Source organism: Salmo salar, chromosome ssa01, assembly GCF_905237065.1.
Source record: "Salmo salar chromosome ssa01, Ssal_v3.1, whole genome shotgun sequence".
Lineage (NCBI taxonomy): Eukaryota > Metazoa > Chordata > Actinopteri > Salmoniformes > Salmonidae > Salmo > Salmo salar.
Genome location: NC_059442.1, coordinates 84,328,003 through 84,348,230, shown reverse-complemented (window position 1 = coordinate 84,348,230; position 20,228 = coordinate 84,328,003). Strand labels below are relative to the sequence as shown.

General features: G+C 42.0%; 1 protein-coding gene across 1 annotated transcript; it reads left to right on the top strand.

Moving 5' to 3' along the window:
- The first annotated feature begins 4,072 nt into the window (after window positions 1–4,072).
- On the top strand, window positions 4,073–16,694 carry LOC106611867 (tripartite motif-containing protein 16-like protein). The gene is made up of 7 exons (XM_014212487.2): window positions 4,073–5,085; window positions 9,382–9,477; window positions 13,522–13,602; window positions 13,786–13,938; window positions 14,677–14,848; window positions 15,623–15,718; window positions 15,910–16,694. Exons 1-7 carry the CDS (start codon window positions 4,270–4,272, stop codon window positions 16,548–16,550), a joined length of 2,055 nt encoding a protein of 684 aa, XP_014067962.1. The 5' UTR covers window positions 4,073–4,269; the 3' UTR covers window positions 16,551–16,694.
- Window positions 16,695–20,228: the final 3,534 nt, after the last annotated feature.

Sequence of the window (20,228 nt, the reverse complement as noted above, 5' to 3'; positions counted from 1 at the left end):
CACCGGAAAAGACAAGAGAAATACTCCAGATGTGACAGCCCCCCGACACATAAACTACTGCAGCATAAATACTAGAGGCTGAGACAGGATGGGTCAGGAGACACTGTGGCCCCATCCGATGAAACCCCCGGACAGGGCCAAACAGGTAGGATTTTACATTTAGTGATGATGAATGTAAAATGGGGTTTGTTTAAATAGACTAAATTGAACAGCTTTGTATGCATACCAAAAAACATGACATTTTTGCTCCATCCTGGTGGCGCAGTGGATTCATTCTGGGGAACAGAACATCATAGGTTTAAATCTCACTGATGCTGTATCACAATAATAAATAAATAAATGTTTGCATGATTAATGCCTAAGCAAATTAATTTCCATGTGTCCTACTGTATCTGGTGAAATATATATATATTTTTTATCTGTGCTTGTTGTTCAAAAAGTTAACCCAAATTAAGCTAGCAGTGTTTTCAACATTCTTATTGAAACCTTTTCAAGAAGTTATTCAAAAACTTCTAAATAACCTTTACATTTTGTTCTTAGAGTATTAAGAAAACATTCAATAATAACCATCAAACATTCACATTTAGATAATGTTCTCTGAATGTTATTTAATTACCTTCAAATAACCTATAGTTTCCATTCTCAGAGCGTTAATAAAATCTCCCAGGAAAACGTTCAGGGAAACACAGTAAAGCAAAGAATTACTATTCCTAGAACAGGTTGAAATGTTCACTTCTGTTCTCGGAAGAAAAGGATTTTGACAAAGTCAAAATAATTAATTGTTTTATGATGCTTTTATCAAAACCATAGTAAATTACACTGCTCAAAAAAATAAAGGGAACACTTAAACAACACAATGTAACTCCAAGTCAATCACACTTCCGTGAAATCAAACTGTCCACTTAGGAAGCAACACTGATTGACAATAAATTTCACATGCTGTTGTGCAAATGGAATAGACAACAGGTGGAAATTAAAGGCAATTACCAAGACACCCCCAATAAAGGAGTGGTTCTGCAGGTGGTGACCACAGACCACTTCTCAGTTCCTATGCTTCCTGGCTGACGTTTTGGTCACTTTTGAATGCTGGCGGTGCTTTACTCTAGTGGTAGCATGAGACGGAGTCTACAACCCACACAAGTGGCTCAGGTAGTGCAGCTCATCCAGGATGGCACATCAATGCGAGCTGTGGCAAGAAGGTTTGCTGTGTCTGTCAGCGTAGTGTCCAGAGCATGGAGGCGCTACCAGGAGACAGGCCAGTACATCAGGAGATGTGGAGGAGGCCGTAGGAGGGCAACAACCCAGCAGCAGGACCGCTACCTCCGCCTTTGTGCAAGGAGGAGCAGGAGGATCACTGCCAGAGCCCTGCAAAATGACCTCCAGCAGGCCACAAATGTGCATGTGTCTGCTCAAACGGTCAGAAACAGACTCCATGAGGGTGGTATGAGGGCCCGACGTCCACAGGTGGGGGTTGTGCTTACAGCCCAACACCGTACAGGAGGTTTGGCATTTGCCAGAGAAATTCGCCACTGGCGCCCTGTGCTCTTCACAGATAAAAGCAGGTTCACACTGAGCACATGTGACAGACGTGACAGCGTCTGGAGACGCCATGGAGAACGTTCTGCTGCCTGCAACATCCTCCAGCATGACCGGTTTTGCGGTGGGTCAGTCATGGTGTGCGGTGGCATTTCTTTGGGGGGCCGCACAGCCCTCCATGTGCTCGCCAGAGGTAGCCTGACTGCCATTAGGTACCGAGATGAGATCCTTAGACCCCTTGTGAGACCATATGCTGGTGCGGTTGGCCCTGGGTTCCTCCTAATGCAAGACAATGCTAGACTTCATGTGGCTGGAGTGTGTCAGCAGTTCCTGCAAGAGGAAGGCATTGATGCTATGGACTGGCCCGCCCGTTCCCCAGACCTGAATCCAATTGAGCACATCTGGGACATCATGTCTCGCTCCATCCACCAATGCCACGTTGCACCACAGCCTGTCCAGGAGTTGGCGGATGCTTTAGTCCAGGTCTGGGAGGAGATCCCTCAGGAGACCATCCGCCACCTCATCAGGAGCATGCCCAGGCATTGTAGGGAGGTCATACAGGCACGTGGAGGCCACACACACTACTGAGCCTCATTTTGACTTGTTTTAAGGACATTACATCAAAGTTGGATCAGCCTGTAGTGTGGTTTTTCACTTTAATTTTGAGTGTTACTCCAAATCCAGACCTCCCTGGGTTGATAAATTGGATTTCCATTGATTATTTTTGTGTGATTTTGTTGTCAGCACATTCAACTATGTAAAGAAAAAAGTATTTAATAAGATTATTTCATTCATTCAGATCTAGGATGTGTTATTTTAGTGTTCCCTTTATTTTTTTGAGGAGTGTATTTTAAAGATTTCTCTATACATCAGTTGGCTGCAATATGAGGTCCTAGTCCTAGCATGAAAGTACATCCTTGTTGCAGAAAAAAACGTTTGCCTTGGGGTAAGTTGAGGCAATGGCAAGTTGAGCAAATAGTTTTCTTCCCAGGTGCAATGCAAGGCATTATCACTGGGATATGAGGTAACAACAGGGCCTGGCCTATGTTTAAAGTGTTTAAAAAAGTACAAAGTGTTTGTTAGGTGTTACTGTAAGTCTGTGTTAAAAGATGTTTAAAATGATTAAAACATAAACAAGCGATTGTGATTTTGTTATGGAAATAAATATAGACATGGTTTTAAAAAGGTAGTATAATATTATATTCAGTACAGAAATTGGTAGGCGGGTTAACTTAGCCTGTCCCGCAGCTCAACTTACCCCATAAGTTGTGCCAAGAGACCACTTTTTTTGGACAAGCTATATTTTAAAAACTGTAATGTTTACATGAATGCTGATATATTTCCAGGGATACACAACATCTGGAAATATATGTAGATATCTTTGTTAGAAAGAACACTATATGTCCCTTGACGGAGTGATGCTGAATGGCTCAACTTACACCACTCTCCCCTATGATGGTTGTTAAAAGCTGAATTTTGATAATATTACCATTGTATCGACACGCTCGTCACTCCTGTTCAACAACTTTAAATATCTTTGGCACAGTAGGCATCAAGTCACTTGCCGATAATGTTGCATAAAACGTTTGAAAGGTCTATCATTTTTACTGAACACAATCAAAGTTAACATAGCTGTTTTCAATTTCCCACCTTATAAGCTTAGGCATATTTTTGAACAACATGATTTTGCGCTCAGAAGGGATAACTTGAAATAACATGATGTAGGTTAATTAAATAATCTAAATAAAATTATTTATTAGCCTAGTTGTTATAAGTATTTAGGCATATCATGTGAATTTGGCCTAATCATTGTGAAAAGAGCAAAATATTTTGTCGAATATAGGTCTATAATTTATGGGTTGATAATGTAGAAATATCAAAACATTCTTTCAACAACTCCAAACCAATTGCCTGTCTATGGTGCAGGAACCACTGACTCACTGCCCTTTTCTATTATCAAGACACCTGCTGGTAACTGCTTGGGACAGGCCTTGCGGTCTCCATAATATATGTCGACTATGACTAAAGAGGCTTCATGCATAGCTTTTATTTTTTGCACATAAGAGTAGGAGTAAAAAGTCTCTATTCTCAGCACTTACGAACAATTTTTCTACTCTGAGACGCTTTGTGGATACGGGCCCTGGCCTCTATTAAATCTCAAAGATTCAATCAATACTTGCATTTGAATTGAACTTCCCTGCATTTCGGAATTTTGAAATTGACCAACCGCTTGAAAATATGAAGGACAAGCCTATTCCTCTTGTAGGATACCCTAGTTTTTCTTATCAGAAAATATGGGGAATGAATGAATAATTAAAGGCTTGATAGACACCTTTGTATAATCATCTTATAGTGTTATCGTCAATTATCAAGTCATGATCAACTCCAGCATTAAAAACATTACACATAGACGAGAGCAGTACTACACCTCTGTGTCCAATCTGTAACATGAGTTCCACCCATGTTGCTTCTTTTTCTCTGGGATCTGACACACAAGGAAGTAAAAGGGGAGGGCTCCCACATGAAAAAAAGACTTCAGTTTACTATAGAATACTATCCTACTTACTATAGAATTCACATAGTTGAGGTGTGGCTTGGGAGACTCCAGAGGGATCCAGGAGAAACTAACTCGGGTTAGCCAGAGGCAGATGCAGAACGGAACAGGAGCGGCTGAGGAAGTTCGTCTGAGAGAGAGTAAGAGAGCTGAGGAAACTACTGTAGAGAGAGAGAGACATGGCAGACACAGAAACCGAGTCAAAATCCAAACCAGACCCGAAACTCTGCTGCACTGTGTGTTCCAGTGCTCTCAATAAGGATAAGCCCGATACCTGTGGCCACTCAGTCTGTGCCTCCTGCTTGGGGAAGAAAGGTAAAGGCTGTACCCAGTGTCTACAGAGCTCTGGCAAGCCTGAAACTGCACATGTGGAACAGAATGGAACGTTGAATGGAATGGTGGCCGAGTCTCCACCGGTGATCAAAATCAAAGAAAAATATGAAAAGGACATAGAAGCCCAGGATTCAAAGACCGCAGAGGAAACAATGATACAGGAAGACCTGAAGGAAGCAGAGGACCCTAAAAAAACAGAGGAAGAGAAAAGGAAAGAGAAAGAGAGTGACCCTCCACAGCCTGCAGAGGAAGTGAAAAAGGATGGGGTGAACGAGAAATTAAAAGAAGAGAACGCAAAGGAAGAGAAGGCAAACGAAGAAGAGGTCAAGGAAGAGGTGAAAGTAGAGTCGTTGGGGCTCGATGATGTTGCGTGTGACTCGTGTATTGAGACGAGTCCGTGCATGGCCCTAAAGTCATGCCACACCTGCCTTGTGTCCTACTGCGAGGCCCACCTCAGGCCCCACCTGGAGAACCCCAAGTTCCAGAACCACCGTCTGGTGGAGCCGCTGAGGGACATCGAGAGACAGACCTGTGAGATTCACAAATGGCCCCTGGAGATGTTTTGCTGTTCTGATGCTGTGTGTGTCTGTCAGGACTGTGTGGCGGAAGACCATAGGGAACATAACACTGTTCCTGTGTTAGAGGCGCGCAGAACCATAGAGGTATTGCACTTTCTCTTCTGCATGCATACTTTCACCCTCTCTCTTATTCTCAGTTTAGAGTGGAATAAAAACTCACTTCTCTCTAAACAGGATGTTTTGTTCACAAACTCATCCAAAGCCTTACAACAGGTGTGGAAGTCTAAAACATCCAGGAACATTTCACCAGCATGAGCACGTGTAGTAATAAATTGGCTATTGTCATGGTAGCCTGCACTGAGCTTGTATTAGTATCCTTAATGATAATATGGCAAACTTCATAATTTGTCCATGGTATATAAAGAAGATGTCCTTCTTCAGTCCGCATTATCTTACCCAAGTCTTATGCCATAATGAATTTGGCTTGCATCAAAGGCAGCTGCTCTTATTTAAAGTAATAATGAACTTGTATCAACTAGAGCCTTCACACATTTGACAACAGCTAGTCTATATATAGTAGTGTCTGACTGGTTGTAGGTCTTAACAGTGGGGGTTATGTTAGCACTTCTGTCAGCCAGGACAGGGAGATGGATGGAGTCCAACTCTGTCATTTTGGTCTCAGTCTACAGTCACTGTAAGGACACATTGCCTTTTTAATGAAGTTGACTTTTCATATCGACTGCAATGAAGACAGGATTACTTTTAATTCAATTACAGGGATATTCCCATATAAAGGTTGTCCTATATCACTGTGTGATTATTGTCTAAGTTACAGTACAGTAGTACATTCTGGAAACTCTGGACTAACATATACAGTTTAGGACTGAAACAAAAACAACACGCAACATCACAAGCTAACACAAGGAGACAGCAAATCAAGAAAACAGAATGGAAAATCTGACCGAAATAATATGTTGACTGACATTCTTAGTGCATTCTGTCACAGAGAGAGCTTCAACCCCTGCTGGTACAACACAGCAAATTATCCAGTGTTACATCAACACTGAGTGTTAAATATAACACTGTTCTAATGTCTATACGGGTCTACACTTTTCAGAATTAAATTAAAACATTGCTTAGTGTAAAGCCTTCATTGTATATTTCCCAGGTTGTCTTGCCTTTCGAGTGGATTGTAGAGTTACCACCCATGGCTGTATTGATTAATGACAGAGACATGGTTGTTGCATTCATACATTTTTTGTCCTATAGCCTTCACCAAGTGAGATCCAAAGCAAATATATATTATCATTAAAATGTATATATTTAAGTCAATAGGATACATATTTCATATTGCCTTATTTTGAGGGCCTAGTTTTACCCTAACACTGCGGCCTGAAACTCCTGGTTTACAAGCCACATCAGACAATTTCACCACAAAGGCTGGATTCCAATAGGAATTACACATCACCTTACAAGCCAGCATAATGTGACTTGCAGGCCTGATGTGGCCTGTAAACCATGTGTTTCAGGCCATTATATTACACTCGCAGACAAAAAGGTTTAGATTTGTTCCTAAAGGGGTACAAACACTTCAAATCAAAGTTTATTTGTTACGTGCGCCGAATACAACAGGTGAAGACCTTACAGTGAAATGCTTACTTACAGACTCTAACCAATAGTGCAAAAAAGGTATTAGGTGAACAATAGGTAGGTAAAGAAATAAAACAACAGTAAAAAGACAGGCTATATACAGTAGCGAGGCTATAAAAGTAGCGAGGCTACATACAGACACCAGTTAGTCAGGCTGATTGAGGTAGTATGCACATGTAGATATGGTTAAAGTGACTATGCATATATGATGAACAGCGAGTGGTGGGTGGCGGGACACAATGCAGATAGCCCGGTTAGCCAATTTGCGGGAGCACTGGTTGGTCATCCCTGTAGTGGTACCCTGTAAGGTCATCCTTTGTACCTTTAGTTATAAGTGCAGTTCATACCTCAGGCCACATCAGGCATGGAAGTAGGGTTGCAAAATTCCAGTGACTTTCACAAAATTCCAATATTTTCTGCTTCCTTTTCCAGCAAATTTCCAACCAGGATATCTGGAAAACCTGGGAATTTTGCAACCCTACCTGCAAGTGGGTGCGTTAATCAAAAATTCAACTCAAAACAGTTACTCTATGGGTTTGAGTAAAAATACAAAATCACTTTAATTAACTGTACTCAGATAATGCATAGTAAGTGCAATGGATTTCCTCAAAGGTTTTGAGTAATGACAACACATTGGGCTTTACAGTGTAGCTCACACCTGTTATTTGCACAGTGAGTTGTTGCAAAACTTGGAATAATGCCATTCCTTAAGTAAACAAAGGAATGTATGAAAATCCAAAAAGTCAATATTTGACAATAGTCACGCAACAACTCAATTACTAGCTGAATCCTTGGTAATTTACATGCAATGTAGCTGCAATAAGCTCATATTCCGAACTAAACTCAAAGTATGACTGAGAAGGGAAAGCTCCTCTTCATCTACAGCTCATTCCTCATGTTCTTCTTGTGTCATCCTGAGCAAATACCTCTTTTGAGGAATTACATAACTCAATGGAATAAGGGTGGGATTGAACAGGAGGCAGAGACTTCTGTCTGTGCTGACCCATAACATTCTACAACAGTTTGTGCCATTTATCTAGATGTATCTGATTATCTTTGTTGAGTTACTGTTTAATGCTGGCTCAGGGAACATCAAAAAAAGATATTTCGGTAGCATTTGAGACACATGATTTTGGACTTTCCCTTCAAGGGTTCTAACTGTTGTCTCGCAACATAACAAGACACAACAGGTGAATATCTGTAAGTAATGTTTTGTGACGTGAGATATGCGTCTCTGTGCCAAATTATGAGATAATGTAGGACAATAGAATTCCCTTCAGGAGGAGGTGTCGACATTCTGGACTGAACAATGGCCCTGTCTTTGACATAATTCTAATCCACACATCATCTACAAATAGTTTAAGCCCAAAGAGGTCGAGTGGCTTTGCTGTTCCTGTCTTTAGAACAAGATATGGGTCTTTTCAGAGCAATGAGAGCATGTTCCGACTTGAACAGGAATCTACTGAGGGGAAGGGAGAGGGAAAGACACAAGTGCAGATGTTGAGTAACCTGGTCCCAGATCTGTTTGTGCTGTTTTGCTAACTCCATCCTTGACAAGGACCATAGGTTGTTGGCAAGACAGCACAATCAGATCTGGCACCATGCTAGAATGACAAAATGCAACATTGAAGTCACACACATGAGAGAGAGAGACCTGGCTTGACATGTTTTGTTGGTCAGGGAATCTTTATTCACACATGAAAGGATGCATGGGGATGTAGAATGGTGGTGGTTTTGTAATGGACAGAAACAGAGGTAATGAATAGACTGTACACAATACAATAACTACTAGCACAAATAGAGCAACAAAGCTATTAAACTTTTTTCATTAAACTTTTTTCTTCTTTTTTATTAAACTGCCTCCATGCAGTCTTTTTAATTTCATTTTAAAATCATCAATTTTCTCTAATAAATCACAATATTTTTAAAAGATCATATATTTCCCTGAGCTGTCTTGAGCCACTGAAATGCTCAGCCCGACTGTGTGGGCGGAGATACAAATGTTTATATATTTACATAAAGCCCCGATTGCCTGTTAGAATCATCTAGAGCCCAGCCCATTATCCCTTAAAAAACAACAACAAAGGCACATGGTATTCAACCTGTCAGCTGGGGCTGGACCCTGAAAGCAACAAACTTCCACAGGTGTGTAGGTTACTTTTGTTTTGTCATCAAAACAAAAGGCGTATATCACACATCTTAATTTGGTATATCATTATTGTACTCTTTTCAATAGGTCACTAGAAGATGCAAGACCAGAACAGCCTGTTTGCTTGTTGGATGATCCTGGCCTATACCCTGTCTGCAGTTTATTCATTGCAGAATGCCAAGATTATCTACAGGGCAGACTATAGGCCTCTGCGTCTCAGAGGTCAAACACAGTAAGTCATATTAAGCTGTGTTAGGCCTCCGAGTCTGAGGCCCATGGTATAATCTTCAGTATCATCACAAAGTATATTTCATCATTTTTTACATTTTCTTCTTCTTCTAATGAGTAAACACTCTTGAATGACACATTTTGGAATGTTTTCTGATGTTGAAAGTAAATAAAGAAACCAGATGAAATTAAAAGCTGTTGTCGTTCTTCATAATTTCTCTTGTCACTTATTTACATAACATGATAAACAGATCGTATAACGTTGAGTGGTGGGTGCAACTTGAAAGGATTGTGAGGTGCTGATAAGAGTCACATAACAATTGGACATATTTGCAGTGTGATAACACTGCTGTGGCTGTGTGTGCAGTCACTGAATTTTCCTCTCTTTGTCTTCCTCTCCCTTTTCCTGCCAGAGGGAACTACAAGATAAACAAACAGAGATGGTGAAGACAGTGGCGGCAGCAGAGAATGCCATCAACCAACTCCAACTCAACACTGTTTCCTTTGAGGTACAGTATGCTGCAGTGTCCTTGTTACCTGTTTAAAGGATGATGTCAAAGGCTAAGGCTATGACAACCCCTGACAATCCTGCTGATAGATGTGTCTGTTGACTGTTGTCTTGTCAACAAAGTGCTATGTAGCATTGCTTCATCAACGTGTTTGCGGATTCCAGGTAACCCACACAGACAGTGACACAAAAACAGAGGCATGTCACAATTTCTCACAGGCTGTCTTCACAGGCAGTAAACACTACTGAAACCTCTGATCTATAAGTCCCCAGTTATAGGATCCACCCACCCCAACAGGTTTACCCAGGTGTGGTAAATGGAATCTACTGGTTTGTGTGGCCCACATCAAGGCCAGCAAGCTAGGTACACTGGACCCACTCCAATTTGCCTACCACTCCAACAGATTCACGGACGATGCCATTTCCATCGCTATTCACACAACCAGAACAGATCTGGACAAGAGGAATACCTATGTCAGAATGCTGTTCATTGACTACAGTTCAGAATTCAACACTGTTCCCTCCAACCTCGACACCAAGCGCAGAGCTCTGAGTCTGGACACCACCCTCTGCAACTGGATCCTGGACTTCCTGACGGGCAGACCACAGGCTGTAAGGATTGGCAACAACACCTCCTCCACATTGACTCTTAACACAGGGGCCCCCAGGGGTGTGTCCTCAGTCCTCTGCTGTACTCCCTGTTCACCCACGACTGCATGGCTTTGCACGACACCAACTCCATCATCAAGTTTGCTGATGACACCAAGGTTGTAGGCCTGATAACCAACAATGAAGAGTCAGACTACTGTATAGGGAGGAGGTAAGTGAACTGGCATTGTGGTGTCATGACATCAACCTCTCCCTCAACATCAGCAAAACAAAGGAGTTGATTGTTGACTTCAGGAAGCAGAGGAGGGAACATGCCCCGATCAACATCAATGGGACTGCAGTAGAGAGAGTCACAGTTCCTCTGTGTCCACATCACTGAGGACTTGTCATGGACCAACACCACCACTCTTGTCAAGAGGGTGAAACAGAGTCTCTACTTCCTAAGGTGGCTGAAGAAATTTGGTAAGCCGCCCTGTGTCCTCTCCAAATACTACCTCAGCACCATCGAGAGCGTCCTGATCGGTTGCATCGTACGGGAATTGCTCTGTCCATGACCGCAAGGCCCTCCAGTGGGGGGTGAAGATTGCCCAGTACATCACTGGGACTGTGGTCCCACCCATCCAGGACATCTACTCAAAACAGTCTCTGAGGACTGTTCTCTCCCTTACTGTCGGGCAGACGGTACGGAGCATCAGGTCTGATACCAACATGCTCAGACAGTTTCTATCTACAAGCCATCAGACTCTTGAACTGGACTGACCACCTTCTCTGATTCTCCACACCTTAGCAGACATGCACCCACTTATGCACAAAACCACACACACACACACACACACACACACACACACACACACACACACACACACACACACACACACACACACACACACACACACACACACACACACACACACACACACACACACACACACACACACACACATTCATTCTACACACACATCACAACTGCTGCTACCAGACTCTCATTATACTGCTCAGTTTATACACAGCCCGCCATTCCCCCCTTACCCAATACAAGTGTAAATATTGGACTATAAATTGTGCCTTCCTGTATTATAGTTATGCTAAAATATTTATTATATTCTACTGAGCCATTGACTTTATGTTCGTGTTCTTATCTTTATTTCTCATTGTTGTTGCATTGGCCAGAAGGAACCTGCAAGTAAACCTTTCATTGGACGATGTATACCATACGTATCTAGAAGGATTACTTAATCCTATCCCAGGTATTCCTTAAAGAGGTGGGGTTTCAGGTGTCTCCGGAAGGTGGTGATTGACTCCGCTGTCCTGGCGTTGTGAGGGAGCTTGTTCCACCATTGGGGTGCCAGAGCAGCGAACAGTTTTGATTGGGCTGAGCAGGAACTGTGCTTCCGCAGAGGTAGGGAGGCGAGCAGGCCAGAGGTGGATGAACGCAGTGCCCTTCTTTGGGTGTAGGGACTGATCAGAGCCTGAAGGTACGGAGGTGCCGTTCCCCTCACATATCCGTAGGCAAGCTGTGAGGGGAAGCTCCCGTGCAGCAGCTCTATTTCCTTTTCCAACAGCCTGATCAATCGCCTTCAACTTGAAAGCTGCATCATATGCATTTCTCCGTGTCTTTGCCATGATGAGGGTGACAAAATGACTACCGTAATCAGAATGATGGGAAGTTTGAGAGCGCTCGATTTAATCTAAACAGTAAACAAAAAAGTTGTTTGACCTTAAGCCGTTCGGCAATTTCATTGGTCTAATGAAAGCTTCATGCCGCCAAAAAACTGAGCACGTCACAGAATGTGTTTTAAAAAAAAAAAATTAAATTGAAAGCGGGAAAAATCCATATATTAGCCGCGTCATTGTTTAAGCCGTGAGGTTCAAAGCGTGGGAAAAAAGTTGCGGCTTATAGTCCAGAAATTACGGTAATAAAACTTGAAACTCAAGTCATGCAGTGAAGCATTCCTTGTCCCCAGGGATTGATTGTGTAAGCAGACAGTACATACGTACCTGAAGCATAGAATGACAAGAAAGGACAAAGCCAATTGAATCCATAGCCGTGGGAAGTAGTTTGAGGGTGGGGGTGCTGCTAGAAAAAAATGTTTGCCCACGCTCAAGATGTCTATACTGGTCCGCTAATACAGGACTATTGAAGGCCCAGTGCACCACGTTTATGAAACATTTGAACTAATTGTATTTGAGTGTTTACCAGCATTTGGAACTTGAGTCTGATAATTATCTGTAATAAACAGTTAATCTGATAATACTTGTGGAAAATAAAAATACTTGCTTGATATATGTTTTCCAGTTTCTTGAAATACTTTGCAAATGCAACTGATATATGTTTTCCAGTTTCTTGAAATACTTTGCAAATGCAACTGGATCTGGCTTTCATGAGGACTGCCACAGGAAAGGAAGACCCAGAATTACCTCTGCTGCAGAGGATACGTTTATTAGAGTTAACTGCACCTCGTATTGCAGCCCAAATAAATGCTTCACAGTGTTCAAGTAACAGACACATCTCAACATCATCTGTTCAGAGAAGACTGCGTCAATCAGGCCTTCATGGTCAAATTTCTGCAAAGAAACCACTACTAAAAGGACAGCAATAAGAAGAAGAGACTTGCTTTGACCAAGAAACACGAGCAATGGACATTCACCGGTTCCCACCGTGAAGCATGAAGGAGGAGGTGTGATGGTGTGGGGTGCTTTGCTGGTGACACTGTTGATACGCCATCCCATCTGGTTTGAGCTTAGTGGGACTATCATTTATTTTTTAACAGGACAATGACCCAACACACCTCCAGGCTGTGTAATGGCTATTTGACCAAGATGGAGAGTGATGGAGTGCTGCATTAGATGACCTGGCCTCCACAATCACCTGACCTCAACCCAACTCAGATGGTTTGGGATGAGTTGGACCGCAGAGTGAAGGAAAACCAGCCAACAAGTGCTCAGCCATGCGTGAACTCCTTCAAGACTGTTGGGAAAGCATTCCAGGTGAAGCTGGTTGAGAGAATTTGAAGAGTATTTAAAGCTCTCATCAAGGCAAAGGGTGGCTACTTTGAAGAATCTAAAGTCTAAAATATATTTTGATTTGTTTAACACTTGTTTGGTTACTACTTGATTCCATATGTGTTATTTCATAGTTTTGATGTCTTCACTAATATTCTACAACATAGAAAGTAATACAAATAAAGAAAAACCCTTGAAGGAGTAGGTGTGTCCAAACTTTGATTGGTACTATATATATATATATTATTCCGATTTTTCAGGGGGTGCTGCAGCACCCTCAGTACCCCTACTTCCCGCGGCTATGATTGAATCTATTATCTCTATCTATCTAACACTAATCAGCCATCACCTTATCCCCTATGTCCATATACCTGATAATACATACGCAATTGTGAAACTGACCCGAAAACACCTTTGGCATCTCCCCATCTAGAATTCAGTGACGGAGGTCCGTGAGGTGATTGACAGCCAGTTTATGGAGCTGCAGGCTGCGGTGGAGCAGGCCAAGAGAGAGGTAACCCTATATATTGATTAAGTGATATGCCTATATGTTGTATGCAATGTGCGTATATGAAGGCTGATCTATTCTTTTTACCTGCTTTTAAAAAAATACATAAAATATGATGTCATATTATATATGTTTTTTCATATAAACCAAGATTTTCAAATAAACCTAAACCTGAACCTAAACTTAAAGGTGACGGAGATCCTGGAGGGAGAGGAGAAGCAGGCTCTCAGACAGACCGAGGGGATCAAGGTACACCTGGAGCAGAAGTGTACTGAGCTGAAGAAGACACAAGAGCAGTTAAAAAAGCTCTCGAAGAACAAGAACCACGTGGACTTCCTACAAGTAAGGTGGTTCTCACATGGCCTGGTGATTTATGATGGTTTATGATGGATACTGACATGGAGGTGGTGCCAAGGGAGTCGGTAGTGTTATTCACTCATTCATGGTTCTCATGGTGGTTAGCTTTGAAGTAGTGGCTGCACATACAATTACTTGCAGGGGCCAAGAGCTCTTTGGGGGTTAATCATGAACACTGAGAAGGTTGTGGTGATGTAGTGATGGAGTGCTGTGACTCAGCAGTGTTATTCATTAACCTTAACTCAAGCCATAGCGCTGCTATCATACGTATTCACTTTAATCATGGAACATGACTCAGGTGGACTTCCTACAGGTAAGATGGTTTTCTCTGGTCTGGTGGATTCTGAGATTGTTGTGTTGACAATGCCAAATGACTCAGTAGTCATTCACAAACTTGAACTATTGTATGTGCTGCGTAAGCGCTGCTATCTTACTTATTAGCTTTATCATGAAGCATGACTAAGGTAGAACTAACCTAAAGTTGTACGCAAGCCATGCTTCATCATTCTGTTTTCAAGGCTGCCATTAACGTTAAGTAAATAAGTAAGCATTGGACAACCCAGAATGGCCCATAGGGGCAGGCGCCTATCTCCTCTTTCTGTAGTGCAAGACAGCTTGATGTACAAGTACATCCCATGGACAGGGCGACATTAATGACAGTTCATCATTAAGTGCCAACAAGGTACAAAATAGTGAACGAAGCTGTGTGTGTGTGTTTTACAGGAGTACTCTGAGTGGAAGAAGGACAGCCCTGACATTACCCTACCTGGGGTCTACATCGGCCTCATGGACCGGCTCAACTCCTTCAGCAGAGTGATTGTTACCTCCACACAGGAGCTGTGTGAGAAGCAGCTGTCCAATTACATAGAGACACTCAAAGAAACCTGCAAAAATGGTGAGTGCAGTCACCGTTTGGTGAGCAAAGGAAAAAACTGCCATAGCAGCTGGTGGCAAGCCTCAGCAAGTCCCGATCTATGATTGTTTGCTGGGAAGGGTCAGCACCACAGGAGGCTGCTGAGGGGAGAACGGCTCATAATAATGTCCAGAACTGAGCGAATGGAATGGCATCAAAAACCTGGAAACCATGTGTTTGATGTATTTGCTACTATTCCACTGATTCTGCTCCAGTCATTACTACGAGCACGTTCTCCCCAATTAAGGTACCACCAACCTCCTGTGGTCAACACACCACAGCATCCCTCATCCTGGTCATACAGAAAGGAGTAAGTAAACAGGAAGTGACTGTGTTACAAGAGGAAGAATAACACTTCAGCTTTGTGCTCCAGATAGCCAGGGAGATCATATGTGTTCATACTTCTCTGCAGACCTGAGGAATCCTTCAGACAGTGTGTCATACAGTAGATGTAGTGCTCTGGTAACAACAGGTAGAATGAAGTCTCAGAAGTCACTAGAGTGAAGCCCATCTGTGAGCTGTGTGAGTCACCACATTTGAGACATCATAAGGACAAAAAATGTTGCCTGAAAGAGATTAGTATTACAGTGACTATGTAGCAATGTGTTTTTTCTTGCACAATGTCATGTTTGTCCTTGCAGAACAAATTGCTACATTCAAATGGAAAATTCATGCCTGGGAGTTAAAAAGTGAAGGTTGGCCATGTGATTATTTACAATAAAACATGTTATTTTTCTCTCTCTCTCTACTCTTCAGACAAGATGGGGATAAAAACCACAGTCCATGAAATAATCGCAGCCAAACAGAACATGACTGTGCCAGACCCAAAGACGCGGGATGACTTCCTAAAGTGTAAGTCTCTTCTATTACATTCAGGTCCTTACAGAAGCAAAACAATGCTTCAAATCACTTGAACGCTCATATATTATTGCAGTATTGTTGTTTTGGATGTGTAAAGTTAGCCTTGCCTAAGTTGTTGATCCTGTTTTGCTATTATCTCTCATTACTGTTATGTTGTTGTTAATCTCTCTCACGCTGTGCAGATGCCGCGCCTGTGAGTTTTGACGCAGACACGGCCCATAAGTTCCTGCGTCTGACTGAGGAAAACAGGAAGGTGACCAACACCACACCCTGGCAACACCCGTACCCCAATGTCCCTGAGCGCTTTGAGAACTGGCGCCAGGTACTGGCCACAGAGAGCTTCTATGTCGGTCGACACTACTTCGAGGTGGACATGAGCGGTGAGGGCACGCACGTCGGACTCACCTACAAGAGCATCGATCGCAAGGGCCCAAAGAACAACAGCTGCATTACCGGCAATGACTTCTCATGGTGTCTACAATGGAATGGCCGCAGCTTCTCTGCCTGGCACAGTGATGTGGAGACGCCTCTGAAAGTGGAGAAGTTCACACGTATTGGGGTCTATGTGGAATTCAGCTGTGGCCTACTGGCCTTCTATGGGGTGGATGATGCTGTCGGCATGACCCTCATTCACAAATACAAGGCTGACTTTCTGGAGCCCCTCTACCCAGCCTTCTGGCTGTCGAAGAAGGAGAACGTGATAGAGCTTGTTGGACCTGGGGAGTCGCTGACACTGAAAAGCCCCTCTCCTCCTAACTCACCCCCAAACACCGATGTTGCACCTCCCAGCCGTTTCACAGTATCTTCTGTTGATGATGAATGATCAATCTGGTCAGTGGTAAATTTTCAAAATACAAGTAGAATATTTGTTATATATACAGTACCAGTCAAAAGTTAGTTTTTTCTTTATTTTGACTATTTTCTACATTGCAGAATAATAGTGAAGACGTCAAAACAATGAAATAAAAAAAGTCATATAGTAACCAAAAAGTGTTAAACAAGACGAAATATATTTTAGATTCTTCAAAGCAGCCACCCTTTGCCTTGATGACAGCTTTGCACACTCTTGGCATTCTCTCAACCAGCTTCATGAGGTAGTCACCTGGAATGCATTTCAATTAACAGGTGTGAATTAAAAAAAAATCATTTGTGGAATTGCTTTCCTTCTTAATGCGTTTGAGCCAGTCAGTTGTGTTGTGACAAGGTAGAGGTTGTATACAGAAGATAGCCCTATTTGGTAAAAGACCAAGTCCATATTATGGCAAGAACAGCTCAAATAAGCAAAGAGAAACGACAGTCCATCAATACTTTAAGACATGGAGGTCAGACAATATGGACAATTTCAAGAACTTTGAGTGTTTCTTCAAGTGCAATCGCAAAAACAAACAAGCACTATGATAAAACTGGCTCTCATGAGGACCGCCACAGGAAAGGAAGACCCTGAGTTACCTCTGCTGCAGAGTATAAGTTCATTAAAGTTACCAGCCTCAGAAATTGCAGCCCAAATAAATGCTTCACAGAGTTCCAGTAACAGATACATCTCAACATCAACTGTTCAGAGGAGACTGCGTGAATCAGGCATTCATGGTCGAATTGCTGCAAAGAAATGACTACTAAAGGACACCAATAAGAAGAAGAGACTTGCTTGGGCCAAAAAACATGAGCAATGGACTTTAAACCGGTGGAAATCTGTCTTTTGGTCTGATGAGTACAAATCTTTTATTTTTAGTTCCAACCGCTGTCTTTGTGAGATGCAGAGTAGGTGAACGGATGATCTCAGCATGTGTGGTTCCCACCGTGAAGCATGGCGGAGGAGGTGTGATGGTTTGTGGGTGCTTTGCTGGTAACACTGTCAGTGATTCATTTAGAATTCAAGGCACACCAACAACAAGTGCTCAGCATATGTGGGAACTTCTTGAAGACTGTTGTAAAAGCATTCCAGGTGAAGCTGGTTGAGAGAATGCCAAGACCATGCAAAGTTGTCAAAGGTAAAGGGTGGCTACATTGAAGAATCTAAAATATTAAATATATTTTTATTTGTTTAACACTTCTTTGGTTACTACATGATTCCATGTGTTATTTAGATTTGATGTCCTCACTATTATTATACAATGTAGAAAATACAAAAAATAAAGCAAAACCCTTGAATGATTAGATGTGTCCGAACTTTTGACTGGTACAGTATATATATACACACAGTTGAAGTAGGAAGTTTACATACACCTTAGCCAAATACATTTAAACTCAGTTTTTCACAATTCCTGACATTTAATCCGAGTAAAAATTCCCTGTCTTAGGTCAGTTAGGATGACCACTTTATTTTAAGAATGTGAAATGTCAGAATAATAGTAGAGAGAATGATTTATTTCAGATTTTATTTCTTTCATCACATTCCCAGTGGGTCAGAAGTTTACATACATTCAATTAGTATTTGGTAGCATTGCCTTTAAATTGTTTAACTTGGGTCAACCGTTTCAGGTAGCCTTCTACAAGCTTCCCACAATAAGTTGGGTGAATTTTGGCCCATTCCTCCTGACAGAGCTGGTGTAACTGAGCCAGGTTTGTAGGCCTCCTTGCTCACATACGCTTTTTCCGTTCTGCCCACACATTTTCTATAGGCTTGAAGTCAGGGCTTTGTGATGGCCACTCCAATACTTTGACTTTGTTGTCCTTAAGCCATTTTGCAACAACTTTGGAAGTATGCTTGGGGTCATTGTCCATTTGGAAGACCCATTTGCGACTAAGCTTTAACTTCCTGACTGATGTCTTGAGATGTTGCTTCAATTTATCCCCATAATTTTCCTCCCTCATGATGCCATCTATTCTGTGAAGTGCACCAGTCCCTCCTGCAGCAAAGCACCCCCAGAACATGATGCTGCCACCCCCGTGCTTCATGGTTGGGATGGTGTTCTTCGGCTTGCAAGCCTCCCCCTTTTTCCTCCAAATATAACGATGGTCATTATGGCCAAACAGTTCTATTTTTGTTTCATCAGACCAGAGGACATTTCTCCAAAAAGTATGATCTTTGTCCCCATGTGCAGTTGCAAACCGTAGTCAAGCTTTTTTATGGCGGTTTCGGAGAAGTGGCTTCTTCCTTGCTGAGCAGCCTTTCAGGTTATGTCGATATAGGACTCGTTTTACTGTGGATATAGATATTTTTGTACCTGTTTCCTCCAGCATCTTCACAAGGTCCTTTGCTGTTGTTCTGGGATTGATTTGCACTTTTCGCGCCAAAGTACATTCATCTCTAGGAGACAGAATGCGTCTCCTTCCTGAGCGGTATGACGGTTGCGTGGTCCCATGGTGTTTATACTTGCGTAATTTTGTTTGTACAGATGAACGTGGTACCTTCAGGCGTTTGGAAATTGCTCCCAAGGATGAACCAGACTTTTTCTGAGGCCTTGGCTGATTTCTTTTGATTTTCCTATGATGTCAAGCAAAGAGGCACTGATTTTGAAGGTAGGCCTTGAAATACATCCTCAGGTACACCTCCAATTGACTCTAGTGATGTCAATTAGCCTATCAGAAGCTTCTAAAGCCATGACATCATTATTGGGAATTTTCCAAGCTGTTTAAAGGCACAGTCAACTTAGTGTATGTAAACTTCTGACCCACTGGAATTGTGATACAGTGAATTATAAGTGAAATAATCTGTCTGTTGGAAAAATTACTTGTGTCATGCACAAAGTAGATGTCCTAACCGACTTGCCAAAACTATAGTTCGTTAACAAGAAATTTGTGGAGTGGTTGAGAACGAGTTTTAATTACTCCAACCTAAGTGTATGTAAACTTCTGACTTCAACTGTATATACACATTGCATTTGGAAAGTACACACAATACCCCACAATGACAAAGCAAAAACATGTTTTTACACATTTTTGCAAATGCATTAATTGAGGACAGACGTTCCGCTAGCGGAACCCCGTTCCGCCTGCGGAACCCCTAGCCAACAGCCAATGGCATCGCACGGCGCGAAATACAAAACCAACTAAAATACCACAATTCAATTTTCTCAAACAATCAACTATTTTACACCATTTTAAAGATAAGACTCTCGTTAATCTAACCACATTGTCCGATTTCAAAAAGGCTTTACAGCGAAAGCAAAACATTAGATTGTTAGGAGAGTACATAGACACAAATAATCAAACAGCCATTTTCCAAGCAAGCATATATGTCACATAAACCCAAACCACAGCTAAATGCAGCACTAACCTTTGATGATCTTCATCAGATGACATGCATGTTTTGTTCAATCAAGTTCATATTTATATCAAAAACCAGCTTTTTACATTAGCATGTGATGTTCAGAACTAGCATACCCACCGAAAACTTCCGGTGAATTTACTAAATTACTCATGATAAACGTTCACAAAATACATAACAATTATTTTAATAATTATAGATACAGAACTCCTTTATGCAATCGCTATGACCGATTTTAAAATAGCTTTTCGGCGAAAGCACATTCTGCAATATTCTGAGTACATAGCTCGGCCA

What these genes read in the sequence shown, in the direction of transcription:
- LOC106611867 (XM_014212487.2), top strand. Translation starts at nt 4,270, where the DNA reads ATGGCAGACACAGAAACCGAGTCAAAATCCAAACCAGACCCGAAACTC. An exon ending in AGGCGCGCAGAACCATAGAG is followed by an intron (nt 5,086 to 9,381) that starts GTATTGCACTTT and finishes TTTTCCTGCCAG; the next exon opens with AGGGAACTACAAGATAAACA. An exon ending in TGGAGCAGGCCAAGAGAGAG is followed by an intron (nt 13,603 to 13,785) that starts GTAACCCTATAT and finishes CTAAACTTAAAG; the next exon opens with GTGACGGAGATCCTGGAGGG.